At 52.5% G+C, this 27,947-nt stretch overlaps 1 protein-coding gene across 1 annotated transcript in view; it reads left to right on the top strand.

The window, feature by feature from the left end:
• Positions 1-27,947, top strand: part of trabd2b (TraB domain containing 2B) — a 51,530-nt gene that overhangs the window by 5,504 nt on the left and 18,079 nt on the right. The window contains exon 3 of the mRNA XM_066692346.1: positions 26,545-26,691. Coding sequence (XP_066548443.1) covers positions 26,545-26,691 — 147 coding nt within the window. The remainder of the gene's footprint in view (positions 1-26,544; positions 26,692-27,947) is intronic.

The raw sequence follows: 27,947 nt of genomic DNA, 5'->3' as shown, positions 1-27,947 counted from the left end.
CAGTTAATGACTTTGTAGCTTATAAACCTGATCAATCAATTAAGGGCCCAGCTGAAGTGGCCCCTGAGAGCCACGGCCGCCTGCCTGGCCCGAGCCCTGCCCTAATATCCCACCTGCTGTTCTCACTGACCCCCGGTGTGCGCGGTGTGCGCAACACCCTGCTGCCTGCGGCGACGCCGTTCTAATTTGAGAGGTTTCCCTTGGCAACCTCCCTCTTTCATCAGCACCCTTCATTGCGCCGTCGAGACCGGCCCATCAGCCACGCGGACGATACTTCACATTCCTCTTCAGAGCGATAAGGACTGCAGCCAGAGAGAGAGAGAGAGAGAGAGAGAGAGAGAGAGAGAGAGAGCGAGAGCTCAAAGCGCTTCCGCTAAATAGAGACATTTGAAGAGTCTGTAGTGGAGAGCGTCTGTACCCTCGTTTGTTCCTGCGATACACCCACTGCGTCTCGCTCAGCTTTGTGTGTGTGTGTCTGTGTGTGTGTTTGTGAATCTGCAGTCACATACTGAGGAATTTCCTATTTTTAGTGGGAAACCTTGAACAGTCTTGGCTCTTGGCCAGCGGGGGTCCGAGCAGCGCTGTGGCAGACATCAGGTGACGCGTTGAGTCAGACCTTCATTGCTTTTTGCTGAGTCTCTCCATGGCAGAGCATTTATATCCCCCCCCCCCCCCCAGGACAGCAGTAAATCACAATGGTTCTGAGCTGAGTGGGGGGTCGTGTGAGGACAGCGACACACTTTAATACCGCATGGAAAACACACAGGACTCTGACAGGGGAGAGAAGACATGGGCGTCATTAGTGTCTTTACGTCCTGCTGAGGTTTCTCGTCCCTCTCCCGGTTCTGCTGGAGTCACAAGTGGAACTCACTGAGATAAAATTGGAAAGTTAGTCTGCAACTCATTTTTTTAAAGGTTTTCTTCCTTCCTTCATTTTCCTTCTGGTTGATTTCTATTCTGAATGTGTCATGATGTCTGCTGTATGTATGTGTGTGTGCGTGTGCGTGTCCTGGTGTGTGTGTCTGAGTGTTAAGTGTGCACAGGTAACAGCTGTTTGGAGCGAGACCCCCCCATCCCTCACAGTCTGTGTTCGATCGTGAACTTCATTGTAAACCCCTGCAGGAGATTTCTGAAACCATAAGCAGACTTGTTCTTCTCTGCAGTTAGGCAGTGGACAGTGGCCATGTGGGTCTGCTGGAGGAGGTCTGTCACGCCTGTCCACTCATATCCTGCTCTTATACACTGGTATCAGGGTGCTTTTCCAGGACTTCGGGCTTTGGTTGATGCTTCATCACAACAGTGGTGACTGATAGGGCATTTGACCCACATGTGCATTATCATCCATCATGTGTCAACAGATTATTCCTCATGGCCTGCTCTAAACTGCTCTAAAGTAGTCAAGACAGAGTCAGATGTTCATCTGTTGCCTGAAAACTGTGGGCTTGTTGGGGCTGCACAGCCCGACCTGCAGCCGGTCTGAACCTGGCTGTGAAGGAACAGGCTTGGAGTTTCCTCTTCCCCTGCCTCATTTTCCAGGGTCATTAGCACTATTTGGTCTTAATTCCCAGGTGTGTGTTTGTGTGTTTGTGTGTGTGTCAGTGTGTCACCGTCCTCTCCAGACCAGGATGCACTGCTGGCCGGCGTGCCAAGGACCCGAGGGGTGCTCCGGAGGCGGGTTGCGCCAGGGGGCTGTCACTCACTGTGGGCTCAACCCAGCGCTTCGCAAAAACCCTTAAAGTAAAATCAAATTAAAAAACGTGTTTCCAAACTAAACCTGAGCTCGGATGCTTAATCTCAGGCTGCTGGAGAGCAATCTAAGCTGACAGCTGGGGGGTCCATTTACAGCACCGCGTCAGTGCTGGGATCGGGAGTTAAGACCGGTTTGAGGAGGGAGGGACGCAGTGGTTTTCTTTCTTTTCTTTTGGGGGTGGGGGGCTTGTGAAGGATTGCATATCTTTTTCATGAACCGAGCCACAAAGAAAATAATTCAAACAAATCGTTTGTTTTTGATTGTGAGCCCAGCCTGCTGCCTGGGGGGGTGACATCACACTGCTGGCGCCCCCTACTGTGCCGGGGTCAGAGGGCACCGCCTTGCCGACAGGGCTGGCTGCCGTCAGTAGACACGAGTCTGCAGACCCCCGGGCTGCCTGGCAGGCGGCTGGTTGGCGCTCTTTGGCCCACTTTGTCTGTTCTGACGGAGGCCCGACCGCCTGGCACCCCAGCACTGTCGGCACTGTCACCTGGTCCTTCACACCGATGGGAGGAAACAGACCTCAAGTGAAACCCGCTGCAGTGTCGGGTTAAATGTGGTTCTGTATTGATTGGACAGACTCAAATAAACACGGCATGTTTTTCAAAATTTGATAATCATTGACCTTCCCATCCTCCAGAATTTACATTCCACCACCGATGCGTAACAAATCCCCACCACCCCCTCCCCCGAGTGCCCCTCTGCACTGTAAACGCCCACGTTTCCTAAAACACTGCGCGCAGCCCTCAGCGCAGTCAGGAAAGAAAAGGCCTGGGTGAGAACAGCAGGACTGGGGGCCCAACGCTGGGATCGCTAAGTCTGTGTGAGTCTCTCTGGGGGGCTCCTGGGATCCCAACACTGGGATCGCTCAGTCTGAGCTCCACGTGAGTCTCTGGGGGGCTCCCAGGAGCAGCCCTGCGCAGACCCTGGGTGACGAGAGGTTTCTGCTGCTGGAAAAGCCAGAGGCAGCAGCTTGCCCTGTATACAATTGGGATATCGTCTAGATGGGGCCCTGCTTTAGTGACAGCCCTCCACTGGGTTCTCCACAGGGTGGAAATCCTCCTCGCCTGGGGTCAGCCCTTCCACACAGCGGGTCTGTTGTTCGGTTCCAGCAACAGGTACCAGGTTCCAATGATTAATGTCTCAAACAGCTCTCAGATTCATGCAAAACAAAAGTACTGGCCCAACGCTTCACAGAGCTGTTGTGGAAGGAGCCGCTGACAGTGGAAATGTGGCCTCGACTGCCGAGCATCTGTCTCTCTGCGATTGCTTCATCCCGCGGTGAGGAGAGGAGGAGCACCGGCCGCCAGCGCTGGCGATTAATTACGCCGATTAAAGCCCTGCAGTAAACTGTACAAACAAGTGAATTGACAGGGTGATTACCGCAGCAATTTCAAGCTGCCATGCATGCCGTGTAATCAGATGTAATCGTGTGGCTCACCAGTGTGTTGAGCTGGCGAACAGTGAACGGCACATCCATCCGAACATACCTTGGTTGCCCCCGGCTGCCTCGAGCCTCTGTTTACAATCAGCTCAAAAAAACGCCTGGAATTTCCTTTGCGGTATCCTGCGACTTCCCGGTTCATAGTGTTTTGTATTGATCTTGGCCGAGAACAGCTGTTCTCTCCTCACGAGTCAGATGTGACCTGGGTCCCAGCGATTAAAATAATCTGCAGGAGAATGACAATTTCCCCCCCACTGCCTGCCTCGCTTGACACACACGTACAAGCGCCATCTATTGCTGAGAATGGGGGGGTAAGAAAATAGTGTGCTGGAACACAGTGCCCCTATTTGAGTCCCACAATAAATCAAAACATTGTTTTCTTTTCTTACATCATGGATATTTATTTAATTGGAACCCACTAAGAATCCAATTAAGTAATTACAAGCTGTGGGAACGGAGTCCAGTAATGGGACGGAGGGTTGGGGGAGCACAGCTGTTCCTGTGGGGATGTAATGACTCGTTATCTCACGTTTAATTACCGTGCCTCTCAGGTGTTGTTTCTGGTGTCGCTGTCTGCAGCTGTAAGGTCTTTGCCGTGTGGATGGGAGGCTGTGGGATGCTGTGCTGACCCTGTAGTGCGTCTCTGTGTGAGATTTACTGCCCTTGTCACCTCACTAACTCTTTTTCCACATTGGGCCTGCTGGCTGCGGGACCTCGCTCCTCAGAGTTTATTTATTGAATTGCTGTCCGCTGAACCCTGTCTCTGCGTATTGAATGTCCTGGCACGGGGGGAAGTGCGGTAATGAATTCCCCACATTGAGGCCGCCGATCCCGGCGTGGAGGGTTTTATTTTGAATTTCCTCTGAAATGTTTCTCGGATAAAAGGGAGAGAAGGGAAGGGCACACGAACTGAGGGGAGTGCTCATGGTTTTGAGCAGGAATGAGTCTCAGCATGATCCCAACGATGCTGGCCTCTGCGAACGGGAGACTGATTGTCCGTCTGTTCAATAGTCGAGGTGTCACAGAGGACAATGAGACTACGTGGCTAATGTAGCTTCAGGAAGTGGGGTGGCCGGAGACTGGAGTCACACCTGGGAAAAGCTCTCCACGGGGTCACATGCAGGCATCCAAGTGTGATCCAGCCTGCGACACCTGAACCCAACTCAGATTAGGCATCGACTCATGTGCTGTAAATCAGTCACCAGTGTCACAGAAATGTGGTTTCGGATTTTAGAGGGAAATAAAAAATAATAAGGTGTGAACCTCTGATAAACTCTGCGGGGGAGGGTTAGATGGGAAGGTCATACCGAGACCACTATGCAGAACTATGTGCCCAAGATGAGGGCCAGAAAACGTTTGTGACTCGGCCCCAAGAGGGGAGCACCATAACCCCAGCCTGAAGGTTAATAAACACTTGAGTCAAGTACGAATGCTTTCGGGCCGATCTGCATCTCAAGGTTAAATATATGTATTGACTAATCCTGTGCTGGACCGAATGCATCCAGACACCCCTTCCTGTAAGAGAGAAGACCGCTGGAAATCTGCATGGTCTTCTGGCGTGGCCTTCCGGTGCCGTTCCCCAGGCATTTCCCCTTGGTCCAAATACCCATAGTACTGCGGCTCTCCACGCTCTACCACAGCCTAACCCTCGCTGCGGTTTCCCCCTGTTGCGCTGCAGTGTTTATACACATTCCCCTGGCACTGGGGAAGCCCGGTAATGATATTTATATATATATGTATCGCAGCGCTCTCAGGGCGGTGAAAGCGAGGGCGGCCGATCCTGGGTGTTTCACAGCTGGACTAGAACTCTGCTGACCAGATCCATAAACAGGGTTTTACGGGATAATGCGGTTTCAGCAGTTAGTTGTTGGTAACATCTAGGCTTGTGTTGTTTATGTGAGAATCTGATTTTCCATCTTCCCTTTTTTCTTTTTTTTCTGGCCGTACAGAAGCTTGCAGGTCGTTTTACTGCAGCTCAATCGTTTCCATCTGGAGTCCTGGAGGCCAGGAGAGAGTCGGCTCGCATGCAGTCGCTCATGAGGGAGATACCGAGCTCTGACGCTTGTGTGACGCCTGCAGGGCTAAACCCCAACACAGTGCAGCTACGCAGTCTGCTCCCCCCCTCCCAGTTGCTCCGCTGTCCTTTTCATTGTGTGAGAAGAGCTTCCCTGATCTTCTCTTCTTTCATAATGCCTTTATTCGGGGTTCATTTCTGTCCAACTCCTTCTGAAGACACCCTGGCACAGCTGGCCTGGGACGGCAGTGGCTGTGCCTGAGCCACGCAGGTGTCCTGCACCTGTCGATCCCCTCCCACAGGACATCTCAGGGAACGGTGTGAATTAGGTCAGCCCGACGTCTCATGCAAGTCCCTCAATTGCTGCTGACAAATGCTTCATGACTAAGGTTTCCCGCTGATGGAAGAAATACCCGTCGCAATGGTAAAATCTTCTGAAGTCATAAATTCCTTGCTCCGCACGCATAAATCTCAATGTTTCTCTTTCCCCTTCTGGAAGATGACGCCCATTTGTTTTTATTAAAGATGACTGAAGAGTGAGGAAAGTTGAAAGCGCTCAGGTATGGCAAGTGCGGTCGGATATCGATCGCAGTTTGGCATCCCCAGCCCTTTTAAACACCCCCTGCCTGCAAAACACATTTTAACCCCAGGTCCCAGCTCATCTGTCCTCACTGATTGCCTCCGCTGGAACGGATGGCGCAGCCCTCGCAGGAGCTGAAATGCAGTCCCGGACCTGCCGAGAGACTGACCCAGGTCCCGGAGAGCCGTGTCAGTGCAGTGAGTGTTACAGGAGCTCGTTATGTGTCTAATGCGTTTACCAAGGCGATGCGATGGCGAATGTGAACGCAGCGCCTCAGCACTTCTGCACTGCTGCAGTCCCACCGCTGCTGCCTGGGCAATAAATCTCTATAATGGGCGTCATTTGTTCACGGTGTCTGCGCTGCTCCGAGATATCCGGCTGTTCCGGACTCAGTTCTGGCTGTGATTCCAGAATTCAGCAATGCAGGCGGGATGAGTGGCTCACCTCCCCCGAGCCGTCTCCGAAGAGGGAGGTTTTTGGGGTTTGTTGTTTGTCTCACTCCGCAGTATAGGAGGATTACTATCCTGTATTTTAGGACAGAGTTGCTGACAGTCTGGACAACTTGTTTCTCTGCCTCTGAGTCTTTGTGGCCTCAGCCATCATCACAGCACCCTCCAGTGTCCGGCAACGGCACAGAGCCCCCTCCCCTCCAGAAGCAACGTGTTTGGGCTTTGCCGTCTGTGCTGCGGTGAAGGTCTTCTCTGTGTTGCGCCGGCAGTCCGTTCCCAGATTAGTGTAGTGATGGAGCCAGTTTAGTCACGGTGGAAACCCAATCTGAAAACAGCAGCTCAGTCCTGAATGAGGAGATTACGCTGGAAAGACTCTGCCGACGAGAGCAAACCCAGGGGAAACAGTTGTTTTGCTTTGTTAAAGCCTTCCCGATAATCCCTCAGGGATCAACGGATTTCCCCTGGTGTAACCTCGATCGCATGATTCTTCCTTTGGAGACTTAGCCCAGCCTCCCTGCCCCAACAACCACCCCAGCCCCTGCCCCCTCCATCACCTCTACCCCCTCCACGTTGTGTTGCTTTTCAGTAAAACTACACAGAATCAGGTCCCATAAACCGGCACATACGGTTCCAAGGAGACAGAGTACATTATATGTCTACAAACAGAGGGACCGAGACGTCAGGACTAACATCTACATTGGTCATTGGTGCGTCACATCCTGGGGCCCCAGAGAGCTCAGCAGCCGGGGGGCTACACTCAGCTCCGGCCACAGAGAAACGGCGTTGGAGCGTCACACACCCCTGGAGGGGAGAGACGCGGTCGGCAGCACGGCTCCCAAAAGGCCAGGGCTTTTATATTGTTCTGCAAACATCAACGCCTTCAGACGGGAGTCAGGGCCTTGGGATGGGCAATCTCAGTCAGCACATGGAAACAGACAAACGCTCTGCTTTTCCATGAAGACGGGACAAGCCGGAGAGCACGCAAAGAAATAAATGTTTCACAGAAATAACAGGAAACCGTTCAGTCTCTCCACCTCCGCCACTGATGCAGTTCTGTTCATTTCTCTGTCTTGTTTTCCCCCCTCAGTTTTGAAAGGCAGGATCGGACGATTTCACCTGCCATTCACTTGTTTTTCCTGGAACAGTTTAAATCTAATATCAGACATATGGATGCATTTAAGAGGCAAATGAGTTGAAAAATCTAATTTACTTAGAGATTACTCCAAACTTTGATCCCCGAAGGTCAGTGCAGTCTGCAGGAGAAGGACGGGCTGATCTAATTAAGCCTCAGGCCCAGGCGGACTGAAGGGGATGAGGTCGGAAAGAAGCTGACTCGCTGCTCGAGGCAAGCGTTGCAGATGGGAGGCTGGTCAGTGGATTCACTTAGACAGGTGAAAGGAATCTTGCCCTAACAAAATAAAGCTTTTAAAGCATTCGGTTCCAGCACTATATATTCAGTTCATATCTCACTCTCATACCGGCCTTTTCTTTTGCTTGAGTTTAGGACAGAGGCAAGTGTTCAGTTCTGGCAGTTTTGAAAGTCACAGCGTAACTGGAAGGACATTTTGTGATGCCGAAAAAAAAAGGAAAGCAAACTCTCTGTGCACAACATGCGTGTGAGCTGCTGGACACATGCACAAGCGTGTGGATCTTGACTCCTGCAGCTGCATACGAGGGCCGCCATGCAAACCTGTAATAATAACAATAAATAATAACAAATCTGTCCACTGCAGACTGTGATCATCCTTCGACACGAGCGGCTTTTCCCAAATTCATGTCAGAGTGACAAAAAGACAACAAAACAGACCTCTTTGTGTGTCCGCATGTACAAAGATCTCTGGGCATTTCTAGCCCGTCCGAAAACGACACGAAGCGTCTCCAGAAAACGGAGTGAGTTCCCGTGTTGCCAGTATTCGGCAAGCGCAGCCAAGGGAGGCGCGGATTCCACACCTGGGCGGACACAAGGGCCCCTCTGAGGCCCCCCCGGATGGGCCGAGCGCCGGCTCTGTTTGCTATTAGAGGGACGGGCTGCCATTCCAACATTCCTGCTGCTGCACCTCCTCGCCACAAGCGTAGCAGCGCCGGCGCGGGACCGGGGAGGACGCCGCGCGCTTCTGAACACAGAGCTCATTCGGATATGAGAGTTTGGCTTGGCTTGGGAAACCCGTGCGTCAGCAGACGGCGTAATTGGTTTCTGCTGTCCCTGGACTGGCTCTGCCAGCCGGGCAGCCGAGGTGTCAGATGCGCTCCTTGCCCCCCCACCCCATCTCGCCGCCCCCTCCCGGCTCCCAGGAGACACCCTGCTCTGGGCTAGGGGGGGCACCCTGGCGGCTACTGGGAAATAGGAAAGAAATATAAACATCTCTTTGCTGGCGTGGCTTTAAAGGACTGGGGGAAATTAGGTCTTAATGCAGAGCATGTGGGAGATGTCACCCCGATAGGAGTCTCTATGCATCCCTGTCCTGAGTGACGTCTGGGGCTCTCCGGGCGTCACACACAGTTAGCCAACAGCGAGACGAGAGCATATTTTCTGTCCTAATCCTCTGTGCAGGCCGGGGTCATGCGGGGGCCAAGGATGTTAAGTTTCCAAAGAAAAGACAATAAAGTTTCGTGTACAAGAAAAGCAAACATACTCTGGCTGTTTGGACGGCCGGGGGCAGAACAAACGCAGTGAGCGAGGGAATAGAGGGATAAATAACTTACTTTGCCTGGTAAACATCTTTTTGCTGTTGCTGTTGTTGTTGTTAAAGTCATGCTGGATCTGCTCAGCCAGTAAATCTTTTGAATTAACAATACAATAAGAATAAATGCCAGTGGCTTCCAGACTGAACTCACAGTGCCCTCCGTCGACCCAGACTCGTATGTGTACCGCACACCTGCGCTCTGATCGGCTGCCATCCGGTACGATGAGGAAGGGAAACTCTTGAGAGACCCTCAACTCCCTCCGTTCCCTTTCCCACTATTCTCAATTTCATGGCTCTTCTGCGCCGAAAGTAACAAGTCTGCGGAGATTGATCAGGCGGCGGCGCAAATGGCTCTGTAAAGCCTGTTAATAGGCGTGTGTTAAGACACGCCGGGGAGCGCTGGGGGGCCTGGGAGCGGGGAGAGAGTGCCAGCAGAGTCATTCGCACATGGACTCGGAGGTGTGGGGGAGTTCAGCCCAGACAGCAGCAGCAGCAGCAGTTTTTGCCATTCAAAACATATGCCAGAGTGTGCCTGTCCTTGTCCCTGGACTCGAGGGAATCAGGCTGGGCTGCCGGTGGGACATCGGTGGCCAGGCCTCGAGGATGAGGACAGGTGGAATACGGGACAGGTCTCGTGACCCTCAGACCCCGAGAAGAGTTAACAACCACAGAAACGAGCGAAATAACACACAACTGAGGCCAAACAACAAGGGGAAACTTTTTCCCCTGGAGTTGGACTGTGGCCAAGTCGCAGTGATTTCTGCTCCCCCAGAGTTGGGGAAGTGCTCTGTACCGGGGTCTGGAGCGGGGGGCTGCCCCTCTCGGAGCCACACTACCCCCCAAACACACACACACGCTGTTTCACTGAACCCAAATACTTTAAAAAGGACAATACATCTAAGCCAGACACTTCAAAACGTATCCGGCCACGTGTTCTTATATTTGAGGTTGTTAGTCTGAGAACACGTCCTTCAATAACCCTCTCACTACCTTCAATGCGAGAGGGGAGAGAGGGTGGCTCATTCCCTCTCCAGTAGTGCACTGCACAGAGCCCCCCCACCCCCTCCAACAGGGCAGGTAGGGGCAGCAGTGTGCTTTCAAATGTCCAGGGTCAGAGTTCAGGCAGCTGCGCAGGGTCCAGAGGAGAGCATCTGAACGGCTCGACAAGAACCGCAAAGTGAGGGTCAGCGTGTCCGAGCGAGGGGAGCGGAGGTCAACACACTCTGGACACCTGGGACATTCCTCTCCACAGCGCAGGGGCTCCCATGTGTGCTCCAGAGACGACCTCAGGGGGCAGGGGCGATTGGGGCAACACGGCTGCTCTCATAGTGCCACGGGGGCGCGACCAGCAACACGGAGCGTTTCTAACTAACTGTTTAAGAGGCTGGAGAGAGCATTGTATTTCATGGAGGTGAGGTGAGAGGAAAGTGCTTTTCTGGAGCTTTTAAGCCCGGCCTCAGCTGAGTGTGTTGGCTGCTGAACCATGTTTTAATGTGCCGCTCCGCAGGGCCTTCTGTGCGCTCAGCGAGGGCCGCCCGGTTAAGTGTTACAGCCGCAGCTTGAAGGAAAAAAGAAATCCTGTAAAATCGGCACAGTCTGTGAAATATTGCAGGGACTCCTTATAGAAGGATCTCAGATCTGCGAGGACTGGGTTACATTCTGTCCGTGAGGTGTGTGTGTGTGTGTCACAGTGTGTGTGTGTGTGTGTGCGTGTGTCACAGTGTGTGTGTGTGTGCGTGTGTCACAGTGTGTGTGTGTGTGCGTGTCACCGTGTGTGTGTGTGTGTGTCACTGTGTGTGTGTGTGTCACTGTGTGTGTTAGTGTGTGTATGTGTGTGTGTCAATGGTTCCTCTAGCGAAGTCTCTGATTATTGTTTTTCAGTCTTGAAACTTTGCACAGCTTTTCCATGCTCGTTGGCTGGCGCGCTGTGCCAGGAAGCTGGAGGGAAGGGAAGGCAGTACAGAGTCGCGCTCAGGCACTCAGCTGTTGGGATCTGGCTTAAACAAATAAATACCTTTTAAACGCGGACTCTTTTACCCAGGCTGACTGGGGGGGGGGACGCATGGCTGTGTCGGAGGCCTGTTTGAAGCAGCTAAGAAAGAATGCAAATAAAAGGAGAATGGAGCTGGGTCTGCACTTCATCCAGGTCTGGGAGTGGTCAGGGAGCTCGCTCTGGCTTGCTCCGGCTCAGTCCTGAGGTGGGCAGTCTGCACTGGAGAGACAGGCTGGACACAATGGACAGCTGGACCAGGATAATAAGCTTCTGTGTGCCTCAGCAATGAATAGAAAAACAAATTACATTGCAACGATCTGGTTGGTAAAAGAGCAAATCACAACCGTGTAAGTGAAGCAGAGATATCTACAAAAAAATGCTTTAAAACACATGCCAGGAGACAGGAGAGCACAGGCAAGGAAATTGTATTTAAAATCGTACTATTGGACTGTCAGTCTATGGGAGAAATGTTGTGAGAGGAGTAAAGAGCTGTCAGACCTTCACAGCGGACTCGGGCGCCAGGGCAACTTCCAAATCAACACATGAGAAAGAACAACAGCGCGGGAGCTGTGCGACAACAACAACGCAGTGGTGAAATAACAATCCCTTCGTAAAACACAGTTTATAGGCGTTTCAGCCACCTGCGTGATTCCACGAAAGCAGGAGCAGCGACCCCCGAGGGGACGGGCTGGAGCCGGACATGGAGTGGAAGAGGAAGCCATCCTGTCCCATTAAACCGACGATGCCCAGCCTTGAAGCAACCCAGGAGAGTCGATCCTGTAACACCAGTTACTGTGCCGATCTGTGCAAAGCCACGCGGGCACTGAAGCCGACTGTGAGTGACCTCAGGCCGGGCTGCTGGGGAGCGGCTTTGTCCTTAAAGCCAAACAGTTGAGGGGAGGGGACAGGCAAGGGAGAAGAACACAGAAGAGCCACAGCCTAGGACGAGTCCGAACGCAATGAGATCCATTATCCCGTGAACGCCACACCTATCTGGGGCTGAGGGACGCCCAGCACGGTCTGCCAGGCCAATAGAGAAGAGACGGGTTTCGAGAAGCGGTGCCACGGAACCGTGTTATTTATGGCGTACCGGTCGACCCGGGGAGCGGACAGCCCGAGGACCAACCCGGGTTCTGATCTGGGCTCAGAGCGGGATGGAGGACGCACCCTTCCCAGCCAGCTCTTTAATCCAACCGAACTCACCGTCCTGGAAACATCTGCAGACACTCAATCAGCCTTCAGAGCGTGAGGAGAGTGAACGGCTGTTCAAACAGGGTGTCTCTTTCAGCCCGAGGCCTGCTTTCACTTTGCTGCCGCGGAGGGAAGGGTCCGCAGGTTCAGCTGCTCTGAAAGGGGATCCAAGTGAGACACTAACTAGACACACAAGTCTAACGGGAACTGACAGCCCTTTGAGAGGGCACGCCGTTTCTACAGCTTAATTGGGCATATTGTTTTTCACCGTGAAAGTGCGCTGGCTTGCCAAGGATCTGTGTGCTTTTGGGACGTGATCCTAGTCCGAGGTTCTGTTTAATAACATGCTTCAGAGCCGTGTTGTTGCTGTTAACCCGGTTAAGCTGGAATATTGCTGTGGGAGAGCAGCTGGGTTAAGGTTTTACAGGGCAGAGTTTTCCTAGTCCTGCTCCAGTTCAGCTCCACAGCAGAGTTACTTTCAGGGGGTTTATGCTTTTGGTGGCTGTTGTTATTGGGGGTGGTAGAGGTGGCTTGAGAAATGTGATAAGACCCCAAAAACCAGCAAAAGGCTGCCTGATCCGTCTCTCTCTGAATCTGCGCAGGAATTAAATCTCTAAAGTTCCTCATGTTTGGGCATAACAATACAAAATAACCCCTCTGTGCGGGCGAGACGAGCTGCCCCTAGCCGACCCGGCGCAAAAACTGAACAGTTCGCAATTATTTACAAATCTGTCATCATTACCTTCAGCTCTCATAGGTTAATGCTTTGTACTTGTCAGACTCTCGTTACTCACCAGTCGCACTCGCTCCTGTTCAGAGAGCAAAGAGGAAAATAAACTATAATGTGACTTTGTGAAAAGAAAAAATGATTTCCAAATATTATGAATTGGGAGGAAGCATGATTATGTATCACTGCAGTAGATTCTCAGATTAAACACAACTCTAAGTCTGGAGACGAGGTGTCAGTAAAGGAACGATATATTTAGTTCTCATTGAAGCCTGGTATTCAAGTGTCTGTGGATTTCGCTACCGGCCACAGAGTCGCCCCTCCTCTGCCTCCGAGGTCAGGTCCGGACTGCAGTGTGTGTTTGGGGAAGATGGTGGGGGGGATCATAGCAGGGATGTAAAAAAAAACGAAAGCAATCCGCTCCCCCCCCGCCGCACAGGAGATGAGAAGCAGATGCGGCCGACTACCTTTCCCAGCGAAGCGGGTCACTCGGGCAGCCCGTCCGCGCGGGGGAGCGAGTCAACGCCATTGCACATGAAAGAGGCCTCTCAACAACAAACACATGTAGCTGTCGAGGGGCTGAAGGGCCCTCTCCCGCCGGGAAGGTCGCGGATTAGACATGTGGGAATCGGGAAGCGCGCTGCCCCTCTGCAACTGGCCTGGCTGGTTAGTGGAAAACAGGAGGGGAGAGAGAGAGAAAGCGAGAGAGAAAGAAAGAGTGATAGAGAGAGGGCACTTGAACACAGCCCCGTGCTCAGCCTGCTCATCGACACGGAGAGAGAGAGCGAGTCAGTTGAAAATATATACATTTCTGTGACTTCATTGTGTGTTCACCGGTCCAGTCCAGGTCATCCAGTCTAAGTCCACAGAGACGTTACCATCCCGGTTCTGGAGAGACGGGTTCTGATGTAGACACTGATAACTCTACATAACGTTCCTCTAGCAATAATATATCCACTCGTTTGTTTTACTTCTGTGACGCTGCGGACTCTGACTGTTTGTGGTGACTCGAGGAAAACAAAAACATACATCAGAGAAAGCACAGCTCAGGGCCGGTGAGGCGCTGGCAGTGCGTTCCTGTGTCAGCTCTCCCGGCCGTGGTGCTGCTTGTGTTGGCTGGCAGTCCTGACATCCTTCTCGGAGCTGCCAGGGCTTCTAAGAACTCTTTTTGATGATGATCCCCTAATTACGGCCTAATAGTCTGACGCAATTTTCTGTCATTAGTGGGTCCGTGTGTTTTGACGCCGGTGCAGCGGGGCTGTCAATCCCCAGCGAGAGACGTGTGTTGGTCTCGCCGGGCCAGCCAGGTGCAAGCGGGTCTGGGGGGACGAGGGGGTAAAGTCAGGGGGCTCTCTCCTCCAGCAGGTGTTTTTTATGTTTTGTATTTGGTTTGTATTAAGATGTTTCGGTGGTGAGGCTTCGTCAGATCGTGGTTCTGGAGGCCAAGTTCTTATAGCGGCAGCAGATGTGCATTGTGTCATCTTTAACAAGCCGACTCCCGCGGAGTGATGGAAATGCAGGAGGATGAAGCTCTCGGAAATACATTGTCTGTGTCTGTAATCAGCAGCGCCCCTCCCGCTGTTCCTGTCAGCCGCTCCAACTCCACATGGCCCCCACACTCCCCTGGTGTTGGCCACCGGTTGGTCCGCCGGGCGGGAAGCTCCCCATGGGTGGAACTTCACCTGATTCGACTATATAATAACTCGACTGTTATTGCCACCCCTCGGTCCATGACCTCCACCTGGCTCACTCAGTGTTACCCCAGTGCATGCTGGGATGGCTGAGTGCAGGACTGGAGACTTCCTCACACAGATACACACGGCAGTTGTGGTGATGTTGTTTGGGAACGAAAGCAGACACACTGGACGTCCCGGGGGGCAGCCGGTGTTGCAGCCTTTATCTCAAACTGCTACACATTCCTGGCATGTTTCCCACAGTCTCTGTAGGCCAGAGAGAGGTCTTTCCTGAGAGCCAGGGCTGCTGTTCCTGTTCTTGGCCAGAGGTTTTCTACCGTTTGCGCTCTCAGGTCGAGCTCAGTCAGGGGCAGTTCTGCTTTTTGGAGAGCAACTCGTCCCCCCCGCAGCCCGAGCCTGGCCTCGTTGATTTGTCCTCGGTTGCTGAGGCCTGGCAGGGCTCTCTCAGCGCAGCCTGCGGCCACGTTTCATCAGAGCCCCGTAAACATGAGTAAACATCACGTTTACACATGTAAACATCGAGTTAACACATGTAAACAGCACAGCTTGCGGTCGTCGCGCTGGCTTCCGTGTTCACTGCACCGTTCTGTCATTACGGGAGTTTCGTCAGCGGGACCGGACCCGGGCAGAGAAAACAATGCCCTCACACACAGAGCCCACGCCATCCTCACACACCTGATTTTATGAACATTGGGCAGCTCACACTTAACAACTATTTTGCACCGGATTTATGTCTTTTGCGTCGTGAAGGAGCGCACACTACCCGATCGATAAGTACAGGAGAACACACACTAAACGACTGTTCTGAAATCCTTGTCATGGCGATCTGCGTCACAACCTCCAAATCTCGCAGAAACACGCATGATCCACACAGCGAAAAGGTAAACAAACACGGACGTGGACATTTACAGGTCACGTCTGTGTAGCGCAGATCTGCACTGCTCCACCAATGGGATCAGTGGATTCTGCAGATCTGTCCAAAACTGCGGAAAGAACGCGACCACAAGCTGCTGTTGTTGTTTGTGTTCGTCTGTGCGGACAAACACAAAAAGCATATAGTATTTTAAAATAACGTGCCCCGAAACAACCATTGGTAGTTGAAGTATTTTAATAAACATGTATGAAAATCTTATTCTCCTGTCATGTTTATTCTTCCTGTTTCTTTTCTCTTCTTCAGTCAGCTCGGCTCTCATTGGGTGCTGATCACGTCACTCTCCACGATCAGCGCTGATCGAGTTGTAAATATTAAACATGTTTAATAAAGTCGTAGCAACTCCGACAAGCTTATGATCGGATCGGAGGGCAAGCGGTCGCATCGCAGCCAGTCTCACACTACACGACCAACGGCGGCAGGACGCGCCCCAACCAGGCTGCTTGTCGTGACAATCAGTGCCGATCTGTCGTGAGGACCAAATCGTGCTCAAATCAGGCATAAAATCATGTAGTGTGCCCCAGCATTAGCCGTTGCGTGGCGGCGCCCCTCGGTCGACGGAGTCTGAGCTCGTGAATCGATGGGGAACAGAAGCACCTGCACGGGGTCAGTAGCGTGTACAGAGCCACCCTCTGACCTCCCCCCGGCCTGTGTGTCTGTCAGAGCTGTCGGCAGGGCAGACCGCCATATCGCCGAGTCCATTACCTTGTTGGGCTGATGGACGGCGCTCGGCTGTGGCTGAGATTGGCAGGCAGTCCGGCCGTCCTCTGAGAAAAACAATGATGAAAAACCTCTGCTGCAGATTCCACAGATGCTCATATCACTCTTACATTTCCTCCCATTGTATTGTAATACATTTTTAATGTTTTTCCCAACCACACACAGGGATGGGGGTGAAGGCCACGCTGTCTCAGAGTCCCAGGCGAATCACAACCGGCCCGGCACAGAGTAAATGAGCTCAGGCTCCGTCTCGGCCTGCAGCTCTGTGGCTCTGGGTTTGTTGACTCAATTTCATGTCTAATTTCCTTTTGAGGGGTTTATTCCTGGCCAAATTAATAAATAAATACATAAGAAGTCAATTGAGAACCACTTCCTCCTGGCAGGGCTCCTGAAGGTTCATTCAATGGGAGAAGATTGTGAAGCTTCTTCGTCTTCATTATGAACGCTGTGATTCTGAAGCACTATCTCTGTTCTGTGGATGGGATCTGTAAATTGTTGGAAAAAGGATGTCTTTGAATGAATCTGTCCCTCTGAGCCGAGTGGCTTGATTGCTCCGGAGTAATAAACAAACAGCTTCTGCATTCAGTCGCTTCGAAGGGTAATTGTTTCCTTTTGGAGGAGGAAAAAAAGCGCAAATATGAAAGTTTAGACAAACAGTCCTCAACGCCACTGAGTTCAGAGGGAGGGGATTCATCCTGCCGAGCCCGTGTCCCGGGGGGAGATCGCCCAGATAGGGGCAGGTTAACTGGAGGTCAGTTCAGGACAGAGACACTGCTGTTTGTCTGAGAAATCCCTGTCCCAGGCCGCCCCAGTTCAGCCGGCAGCAGACTCAGCCTGGTACTCGTCCTGTCCTCATCCGTCACGCCTTAATAGAACTCATTACTGACCGAATTGGCCAAAATGATCGCCACTGTCCCCTCATCATGCCAAGGATGTAGCGCTGCAGCCCCCACAGAGCCAGGAACGTGGATTACAGCTCTGACCAGGTTACCTGAGGGGCTTGCAAATAGATGTGAAGCAAAAGTGCTGTCTTTTTTCATAGTAAACGGTAGAAAATAAGTGCTGGCGATGCTGGACACAAACTCTGTTCTTCTGGTTCTATCAAAGACATGGTGCAAAACTAAACACACAACAAGGACGCAGCGCTGCAGAGATGAACTCGTTCAACTGTGCGACTGCAATCGCACACAGCGTTTTAAATGCATACAAACAAACCGGGGCAGCAGCAGAAACCTCAGTGCCCCGCTGCAGGCTGGGACTGACCGCGCCGTGGTCTCGGCTGTTATTATATCCACCGCAGCATCACTGGAGGAGGAATGTCTCCCCACCACGGCGGGAATCCGCTCTGAGAGGGAAGCGAGGAGCCGAGCCATCATATGCATTCTTGTGCCGCGATTCACAGGACTCTCTGGTGAAACAATTTGCTCCTTCATTTCTAGCTGCAAACAAACTCAACTGAACACTATATAAAAATGAATGTCTTTTTCATTTATATGTTTCCACTTGTTAAAATGATTACTGCAGTATTATTTACCAGGCAAAAGCAGTCAAGCCCTGCATCCCTTTTGCTCTGATTAGATTTGTGATCGAAACGAGTAAAATGATCAGTCCGACGCAGGATCGGACCAGGCTCAGCCGAGTTGTTCGCTTTATCGCTGGTGCAGTGCTGATGTCATAAACCAGTGCCAGCAGGCCTACCCTAGGGAGTGTTGTGTGTGTGACGAACAAGACAGACTGATGAGAGGACCTGAAAAGGGGTCCTCTTCTGATCAGACGGGTTCGGCCCAACATGTGCCGGAGCAAAACTGGACGGTTACTTCCCTACTAATCCCCTCCAATTCTAAATCGCAGTCGGCCACCTATGAGAATTTTAAAATAATAATTTTAAAGACAGACTGTTGAAAAGCAAGATGAACGTAACGGCAAAAAATTGAAAATGTCTTCGGTGTTTTTAGTTGTTTCCTAACTGATCTGGCCGAAGCAGAGATGCTGCCGTTCTGCACAACACGCACAACTCAGCCCATATTCCTCTCTCTCTATCTTTGTGCGTCAGTCTGCCTGCGGGTCCCGGTGTAATTTTGAAGACCGTGGTCTGAGCTCTCTGTGGCACCTCTGTGGTGGGGTAGCCGGGGCCATGTGACAGGAAACGAGCACCGCACTGATCTCCGCGCTCCTGCTGCTCTCGAGAAAACACTTCTCACTCCTTCATCTGCTTTCAATTGCTTCTCTTCCCAGACTACTCTGGACTGACCTTCTGATGAATAAAAAACAACAAAGTGACACGATAAACTCTCCTGAACCGGCGATGCAGAGGGAACAGAGAGATCGGTCTGTTATATAGCGGGGTGTAGTTTAAAAAGTGAGATATCCACCTCGCGACCGCCGAGAGGAACCCGGCCGGGAGACGCTTTTATGACTTGAGCGGGAGGAGCGGCAGCCACAAATATTTTCCACAGGAGGAGGATCTCAGCGTGACTCTGGGACGCGGCTCCTGTACTCCCCCCCCGGCGTCTCACAGGGAATTTCACAGATATTAGAGATGTGTTGAGAGGACATAACAAGGAAAAGAGAGAAACAGCACAGTGTGCGCGTCCAGGTTTCCACACTCATCAAATCTACTGCTCTCACACACTCACGCACACACATACACACACACACACACACACACACAGACACACACGTACACTCACACACACATACACACGCACACACGTACACTCACACACACTCACGCACACATGCACACGCACGCGCGCACACACACACACACACACACGCACACACTCACACATGCTCCACCACTCTGTCAGTCTCTCTGGCAGGACACAGGTTTGTCAATTCCCGCTCCCTGTAAAACGCACCCTTATATCCTTTGATTTGCCATGAAAGGGTGATTGCCGGTGATGTTTTCTGTGAGGAGAATTGCTCTGCCAGAGGCCAAAGTGACGAGGACTCAACATACGACGTCATGAATGCAGCAAAACACACTAAATACATTTCTTCCTGGCTTGTGTTTTATTGCACAGACTGACACAGGGGCGACTTCACAGGGTTGATACTTTCATCCAGTCCAGTCTGATTGGGGGGGCATTTAAAACAATGCCTTGCAGTAGTAGGAGCAGTAGTAACGATCTTCGTACTCAGAATGATCATTTAAAAAGGAGCAGATGTTTTCTGTGATGGCCAGTGGATTAAAATGTGAAAATCCATCACAGAAACCCTGTGAGGAAATTGCTCACAGCAGCTGCCCCGAGAAGACGCCATTCCCAATCAGCACACAGCGCCGTCCTGCCATGCTACACCGCGCTGACAGCCCGGCCCGGAGACGCTGCTGCGATTAGCGTCCAATCACTGTCGGCGCTGGCTGTCCGAGTAGCCAATGGGAGGGCAGGAAATTGGCAGTGACAGGGTGCAGCGAGTCGAGGAGGAGGGGGTGCCTGTGAGACCCCAGACTCCCTCTGATTCGGGATGTGGGCTCCTGGACTCGGCCGGTCCTGGGGGATGGAGCGTGATGAACAGATCTGTACAGGAGAGTGGGCCATGTCTGTTCCAGGGCCCTGGCCGCGCGCCACGGTGGGGGGGGGATGCACTGGAATGGAGCAGCTCCGTGGCGTGTAGCTCGGCTTCCCGGCTAACTGGAAACACATGGGCGGCTCGGAGGAGCTGCGTCTCACCTCGCGCTCGCACTGTCTGTCTCCCGGCTGTCTGCCGGCACAACCAGCACAACGGCAGCTTCTGCACACCCTGCCAGGGCTGCAGTCCTGCACCCACACACACAGACACACAGAGACACATGGACACATAGACACACAGAGACACATGGACACACAGACACACAAAGACACATGGACACACAGACAAATAGGCAGACAGACACACAAACGCACAGTGTGTGTCACTGTGCATCTCTGCATTAGTACAGTCCCTCATGGCACTCATTGTGGTTCAACAGAGAGGATGCAGACAGTCAAGACCTCATCTAACACAGTAAGTGTGCTGCGTGTGCGGGAACATGCTGGGTGGCTTCGGCCTGCTGTGTGGAGAGGGAGTGGGCGTTCCATGGTAGCACAGGAAGCCCCCAGTCCTAGCCAGGGGGCCGCTGCTCTTGTTCGGAGGTTTGGGGGTCTTTCACAGGCTTGCCTCAGAGAGCTTCCTTGCTACTAAAGTCTGGCTCCAGGAGACTGGGTGTGTTGAAAACTGCAGATTCTCATGTAATACTGGATCACTAGGTCCAGAATTATGAATCTGGCATTAAACAGGAAAGTGCCGTCACTGTGATGAAGCACTGGCCCATTCACCGGGACAGACACAGCAGAACACAATAAAAATAAACACGTATACATACTAAAATACATACACAGAAGGCTAGAAAAAAGCAAATGTTGGTTTTGATCTCTCATATTTGATCAACACTAGCCAGCTGTGCAAAGACCCCCCCCTGCTGAGTCGGACACACTGACGGGGTGGTCTGTCCGGGACCCCCGAGATCCTTTCATCTGCAGTTCCATCGGTTCCTCTTTGCCAAGACAGAGGTTTTCTTGCTTGGCATCTAACTGAAGGAGCTGTGAACTCAAAACAGCTCCACTGACTCGACAGGCTTTTAATTGTGCTTCCTTTCTATGTTTAAAAGGAGCCTCTGCGTTTGCGGATTGTGGAAACACAATTTTCTTTTTTTCTTTTTTCGCGTCACAAAAGGTTGCCAAGGTCCCCCCCCCATGTTTGCTCAGTTCTCGTCTCTCGAGCACAGCTGCCCTGGTCAAGGAGCCCCCTTTCTCCCTCTCTGTGTCTCAGAGAGCCGGACAAATATTGACACCCCATCCTCGGCGCTGTGAGAGAAAGAGAGGAGTCTCCTGGCAGCCGGGCTTGTTTGCAGACAAGTGTCCACCCTGGCTGTGTGTTATTAACTTCGCCCTCGGGGGGGGGGGTGGCGGGTTCGAGGGGACACTCGTGGGGAGGGGGAACAGACAGGGCGATTGTTCTGCCGCCGGGGTGTTTCTAGGGGACCGCAGCCCTTGAGGGGGAAGATTTGCCCCCCACTGGTCTGGACAGAGGCTGGCTGTGTCTGCCGCTACTCCCCCTGCACCCCCACTGGGCCGGAGATTACTGAGCGGAGGCCCGAATCGCCTGCCTTTCTCCGGACGCCCGCTGGAGGTCCGGCCGGCCAGTAAGCCCCAGATTTCCTGAGACTGAGGGGCTTAAGGAGGCTTTAAGGACAGAATGGTTTCCCAGGTTGGCTGGCAGCTCCAGATGCCTCTTCTAATAACATCATAACAGGTGACGATGACATCACCAGCCTTTCAGGCCCCAGCGTTCGGAACAGAAGTCTGGGATACAGTGAGAGATATCCCATTAAACCCCATTCATAAAACAATAACCATAAGCATAACACAACCAAACCAGCAACAATAGCAACAACAACGACCCATCGAGCTGTGTGTTGAATTGATTACGCAGCGTTCTGAGAAACAGAAGACAAGACGGTGTGTGTGTGTGGGGGGGTGAGCTGGAAAACGACAGCAATAGGCAAAGAGAGAGAGAGAGACAGATTGAGTGACAGAGAAGGAGGGAGGGACATGGGGACCAAGGAAGAAAGGTGTGTGGGGGTGCGGTGTGTGACGTGCGTCCTCGCCCTCTCGCTGCCCCCTCCCCAGTCCCTTGTTCTCCAGTGTGGTCCCCCCCCCCGCACCTGACTCGTCAGATAAATTAGCCCACTTTACTGCAGCCAGCTGGGGGCTCAAAGTGCAGGCAGTTCAGCGGGGGTCACAGGTCACACAGAGGCTGTGCCCCACCCCACGACACTGATGCACCGGACACTCACCTGAGTCTCAGCGACACATTGTTTCACCAGCAGGAAACGAGTGAACGAGTGGCAGAATGGATAAATAAATAAATAAATAAATAGATAAATAGACCATACATAAATCAATTAACCAATTAAAAAAATGCCTGCACACCTGGGGTAACCTCTTCTCATCTACCCTTCTACAGACAGCGGTGTCCCTCTCCCGCTCCCCCTGGTCGGCGTGCCTCTGGGGGTCGCACAAGACCGGCGGGCGCAGAGGCACCGTTTCTCTTTGATTTCCACCGGCGGCACGGCTCGATAAAAAAACCTGAAACATCTGGGAGCTGGTTCTCCAGCTGTGGCCCACATGTGGCTGCAGTTTTATTTCTCTTGGCACTCGGCACGTTGGCACAGGCAGCGCCGGGATCGGAGAAGCGCCCCCTGCCTGCCAGCCTCCTTCCCTCCGCAGCTGTCAGAGAGGCAATGACTGGGGCAGGGGGGTGAGCGATGGGGCTGAATTAATTCATTCCAGACCATCATTAGCTCCCAGTGGTTGTGTGATCTGAAGCTCAGAGACGTAAAAATAATACATGAATAAAAACACGCTGATATAACGGGGAACTGGAACTTCATGTCCAGATCGGTTGCACTCAAATCACTAAATGATTATTATTTTTGCTTGTTTATTTTCAGCACAACATGAGGTTGCTAATGAAACTGTTGAAAGCAGAGGCCGGGGGAGAGAGAGACCCACACTTTTAACTGTTTGTTTCGCAGTCCTGTCTGAGCTCTGGACGTGTCTGAACTCCCGTCTCCCGTCCTGTGCGCAGAGCCTTGTTCTCATTACTGTGGTTCTCTGGGAGATAAGACTCCCATCTGCAACCGGCGTGGATCCAAGGGAGCGCCGCTTGGAGAGATTTATTGAAGCTCTTCCAGGGCGAATAGCCGGCCTGTCTGTGGTCTCTGATAGAGGTCTCTCCCGCGTGGGGTCGGGATCACACGGGTGTCCGTTCACAATCAGATGAAACAGCCCGTCTCGTCTCAGGGTAGTTTCTTATCTCTTGAACATGTCAAAAACCCCTGACAGCCGAGACGCATTCCCCAGCACTGATTTACTGCTCAGAAGGGAGAGTTCAATGAGACGCGCAGGACTCAGCCACGTCCGACAGGGCTGCTGGGGACGCGTGTCTCTGACGTCCACTGTGTGTTCAGACACGTGTATCTGTAGAGCCAGATATACGTTGTGTCACGAGATGGATTGTATATATATTCATTTAATATATTTGTATGTATATTGTGGCACCGTGGGGGAATGACCACAGAGCTGGGCTCGATCCAGGGTCCAGGGACACACGGGCAGAAGGTCAATTATCAGCTTTTCTTTTTTCTTTTCTCGCTCACAAACTGCCCGACAACGAGGGCGTGACGGTTTCCTGCCTTCCAGGAGGTGCCGGCCAATCACAGGAGCATAGCGTGTCAGGTGACTCAGTAGTGCCTTTCAGCCCAGCACCACTATACATATATACATATATATATATATATATATATATATATATATATATATATATATATATATATTTTGTTTTTTTTGTTTTTTTTTGTTTTTCTCTTCTCTTTCCAGAAAGGCAGCCTCAGAGATGAGTCGGTGATATTTATAGGCTCATAAATAACAAGGCTTTGGTGCTTTTGGAAAGGGAAAGAAAGCACTTCGCTTCTCTCAAAGTGTCCGGAAATGAAAGTGCTTTATTGCATGTGAGTAATGCTGTGTTTGAAGAGGTGCTTTGCCTGAGAGTCAGTGAGTGGGCGCCACCGTCGCGGCGTCTCCTGGAGTAACCGGGCTGGGCGGGCCCGGCCTGCCTTCCCCTGGCGCCTGCCCAGTGAGCCTGTCCCACAGGGAGCGCCGCGTGCAGGACCACGGTTGGGTCTGGGGAATCTGCACGCCCTCCACTCTCGCTCTGTCTCCCAGGGTCTGAGAGGCCCAGTTCTGCTCTGAGGCTGCTCTGATCTCTTTCATTCTCTCGCTCCTAGTTTTCGGGCCCTAATCGATGTCTTCACAGCAGGCGTCTGACAGCAGCCTGTCAAAAACCCACGGTGGCTGACCCGTTTGAAACAGATGCACATTTCTTTCCTTTGCTTTGCCTGGAAAGCTATCATATATGTGCTGTGCACTCCGGTGACTTCACTGTGCTTTGCCACCACACTCCCTGTGCGCTACGGTGACATCACTGCACTGTCAAATGGGAATGTTGTAAGCAGGTGGGTGGGGTGCAGTTATTAAGGCCAGGCCCCATGCTCCCGCTCTCCTGGCATCACTACAAAGTCCCACCTCTCTCCGCACCGCGCCTGGCAGCAGTAAAAGCACATGGGCAGGATGCCGTCAAATCTGGAAACGCGGAGGGGCGAGCAGGGGGGATACGGACACAGCGCTGAGGGTGTCATTACTGACACGGCACGGCCAGGGTGGGGGATCTGGGGGGGTGCTATAATGGGGCTCATCATTTTACAACCAGCGGGGGGGCAGCAATTACTCAGCAAGACCCGCAGCACAGACACAGCGCTGCGGATCGAGACCAGGTCAGGATTACCGGCTTTGGAAAACGCTGTGAACGTGGCGGTTTGAGGCTGAAAATAGTTTTCTGGTTTCTGAAAAGAGTGAGAGCGAGAGAGAGAGAGAGAGGGGAAGAAAAACAGCAATAACTTGGGAATTATGCTCATCTGAACGAGTAAACAGCCACGTGAGCAGCAGCCCTGGGAAGGATGCGGTGCTGTTGATGTCAAGTTACCCCCCCCGGAGCACAGGGGCATTAACTCTGGGTGGGGGGTGTGGAGGTGGTCAGGGGGGTTTGGCAGCTGTGACCCTAAGTGACTCAGGATGAGGTCAGGTAGTGGGGGCCGTAACGAGATGCTCCTGGGGTCATGGGTTCAGCTGTGAGGAGGATAACGGACACAGAGACGTGTCAGTGTGGAGGGGGGGGGAGCCAGGCCCGACCCTGGAATTAACCCCTACAGGTTCTGGTAGCAGAGGTCACCGCACGGGGCAGTGTGAGTGAGTGTGTGAGTGTGTGTGTGTGTGTCTTTGTTTGTGTGTGTGTGAGTATGTGTGTCTTTGTTTGTGTGTGTGTGTGTGTGTGTATGTGTCTGTGTGTGTGAGTATGTGTGTCTTTGTGTGTGTGTGTATGTGTCTGTGTGTGTGAGTATGTGTGTCTTTGTTTGTGTGTGTGTGTGAGTATGTGTGTCTTTGTTTGTGTGTGTGTGAGTATGTGTGTCTTTGTTTGTGTGTGTGTGTGTGTATGTGTCTGTGTGTGTGAGTGTGTGTGTGTGTGTCTGTGTGTGTCAGTGTGTGTGTGTGTGTGAACAGTGGACCCAGGAGAATGTGCGTTGTGGTGAAATTGTATCGGCCCTGCCCCCCCGTGGTCCCTGTCGTGCCAGTCTGTCAGGATCATTAATTATGATTGACGGGTGCACCTTAACCCTTGTGGCCAGTCAGCGCTGGGCTGGAGCCGGGGGCCCTGGCTGGGGGACCGGGCTGGGGACACGGCTCATTGTCACTGGGACTGGCGTTCCTCACAGACTATAAATTCTCCCTAAAGAGGGTTTACTCTTGCTTTAATGGCCGCAGTAAATCGTGTGCACTTGAGCCCTGAAAGGCGTCCCCGGCTATTTTTATAGCTTTTTATTTCCCCAGTCCCTCTGGACCGTGGCGGCTGGCACCCTGCCAACAGGAGGGCCCGCGCTTTGAAAATGAACTGTAATCTTATTAAGCGGCATTATTAGGATTAATGATTTGTTTTCGTATTTCTTAGCTTAGATGGTGTTCCAAAAGATAAGACCCAGCCATTTGTGAATGATGATCAATTATAGAAAATGCAAACTAACGAGCCCCCAGCGAGATGCAAGACCCGGCTGTTCTGTCTGTCTCTTAATTACCGATGATTCCTTGTTATTGATTGTTATTTTCAGCTGCAATAATTGAACTGAAACTCAGTCACTCTCTGATTACCTGAGATGATCCCATCATCTGTCAACTGACTCCTCCCTGACACAGAGCACAGCCCGACTTGGGGACAACACATCCAGTAACGATCGTTTCACTGCTTCTAATTACCGCCTTATCGAGAGCCGCGCTCCCAGGCCCGTCTGTGAACTGTTGGCCCAATTCTGTCCCCTAGGATACATTCCGTCATAGAAAAACATCCAACCCTTGTGTCTCTCCTCCGCACTAGCGCTGCCATAGAGCCGTGAAAAGTGACCTTCTGTGTGGACTGTGTGTCGCTGTGTGCTCTGTGTCTCTCCCTGACAGGCGTGTGTGCTCTGTGTCTCTCTAATGGGCGTGTGTGCTCTGTGTCTCTCTCTCTGACGGGCGTGTGTGCTCTGTGTCTCTCTCTCTGACGGGCATGTGTGCTCTGTGTGTCACTGACGGGCGTGTGTGCTCTGTGTCTCTCTCTCTGACGGGCATGTGTGCTCTGTGTGTCACTGACGGGCGTGTGTGCTCTGTGTGTCACTGACGGGCGTGTGTGCTCTGTGTGTCACTGACGGGCATGTGTGCTCTGTGTCTCTCTAATGGCCATGTGTTGCTGTGTTGCAGGTGCTGTTTGCTCTGAACCAGACGCTGCTGCAGCACGAGGGCGTCCGCGCCGGCAGCCAGCAGGGCCCCTACACCACCGAGGACCTCATCAAGCACTACAACTGCGGGGACCTCGGCAGCGTGATCTTCAACCACGACACCTCGCAGGTCAGTGTGCCATACAGAGCAGAAACAATGAAATCCCTCATAAGGACACAAAACAAAACAAACAGAGAGGAGTTTCAGTGCAGCCCCTGCACCCGAGGCCCTGGAGACACAGCGGAGCCACGGCTCCCACACGCGTGTGCCAGCTCCACGGCAGCTACAGCCTTCGGTCGGGGCTCCTGGTTACTGACAATGGAGCCTCGTGGCTGGACATCAACCCCAAACTGCGCCCCCATCCCGTTCGCTGTGGTGAGGTTCTTGAGTTCACAGCCAGCCCTATCCACGGCCGCTCAGAAATAAAGCGGGTCAAAAAATCAGCAGCCCGTGCGGAGGGGGGGCAGCTGGGAGGCATTTCCTGTCGGCGCACGGCTCCATTAGCTGTTCCAGTAAGAGGCTCGGCCCGGACGCTAATGGGGCTTTTAGGAGATAAGGTATCTGTGGGGAATCCCCACCCCCCGTCCCTCCCGTGTCTGTGTATTTTCTTAACAGACCCCATAAATCACAACCCTGCGGCCCCTGGACCGGCCCCCGCCCGGATCTTATCAGTCTGGGGGCAGGAAGGCCAGCTGGGCCTGACGGTGCTAATTGGAGTCTCAGTGTCATCGGGTGGGGGGGTGATTGAGGCCTTTTGAAACCTGAACCACGAGCGAGAGCGAGAGCAAGAGCGAGATGGAGAGATGGAGAGATGGAGGGGGAAAGAGTGCAGCCCCATAAGAGGCATCCCACAGAAATAAGCCGCTCTCAGAGTCTGACACGGCAGTGAGGCGCGGATTCTGTTCGGGTTCTGACGCCTAAGACATCCTTCTGGCCCGTTCCTCTGCGGGAGTCTTGTCTGGCGTCCCTTTGGTGCCGGCGCTGCTTTCCTCTGCGCTCCTGATCGGACTGTTAACGATGTGCAGCATCTGCCCGACAGAGACCGTGACCAACGTCCAACAAAGGCCGGCCGGCCGAGGAGGCGTGGAAATCCAGCCGAGAGCCACAGGAGCCGGGGGAAATCGGGGCCGGCCAGGAGCCCAAACACACAGAGGAAAGAGACTGACCTTCACCTCTCTGTCTCCGGCCACAGAGACCTTCAGCGCTGAGCTGTTCTTATGGGCTAATGACATCAGTACACAGATTAAAACACTGTAATGAATCTCAAACTCTTCTTGGACCTCTCCATCTGTGATGACTACTGGGGAGAGTCACGCCACTAAAAATATAAAATAAGAAACCAGGACCATATGAGCGTTATAAAAGAAACAATAAAAGGCAAGCGG

The sequence above is a fragment of the Amia ocellicauda genome, chromosome 19, assembly GCF_036373705.1.
Source record: "Amia ocellicauda isolate fAmiCal2 chromosome 19, fAmiCal2.hap1, whole genome shotgun sequence".
In the NCBI taxonomy this organism is placed as follows: Eukaryota; Metazoa; Chordata; class Actinopteri; order Amiiformes; family Amiidae; genus Amia; species Amia ocellicauda.
This window is presented reverse-complemented; position numbering and strand designations above follow the sequence as displayed.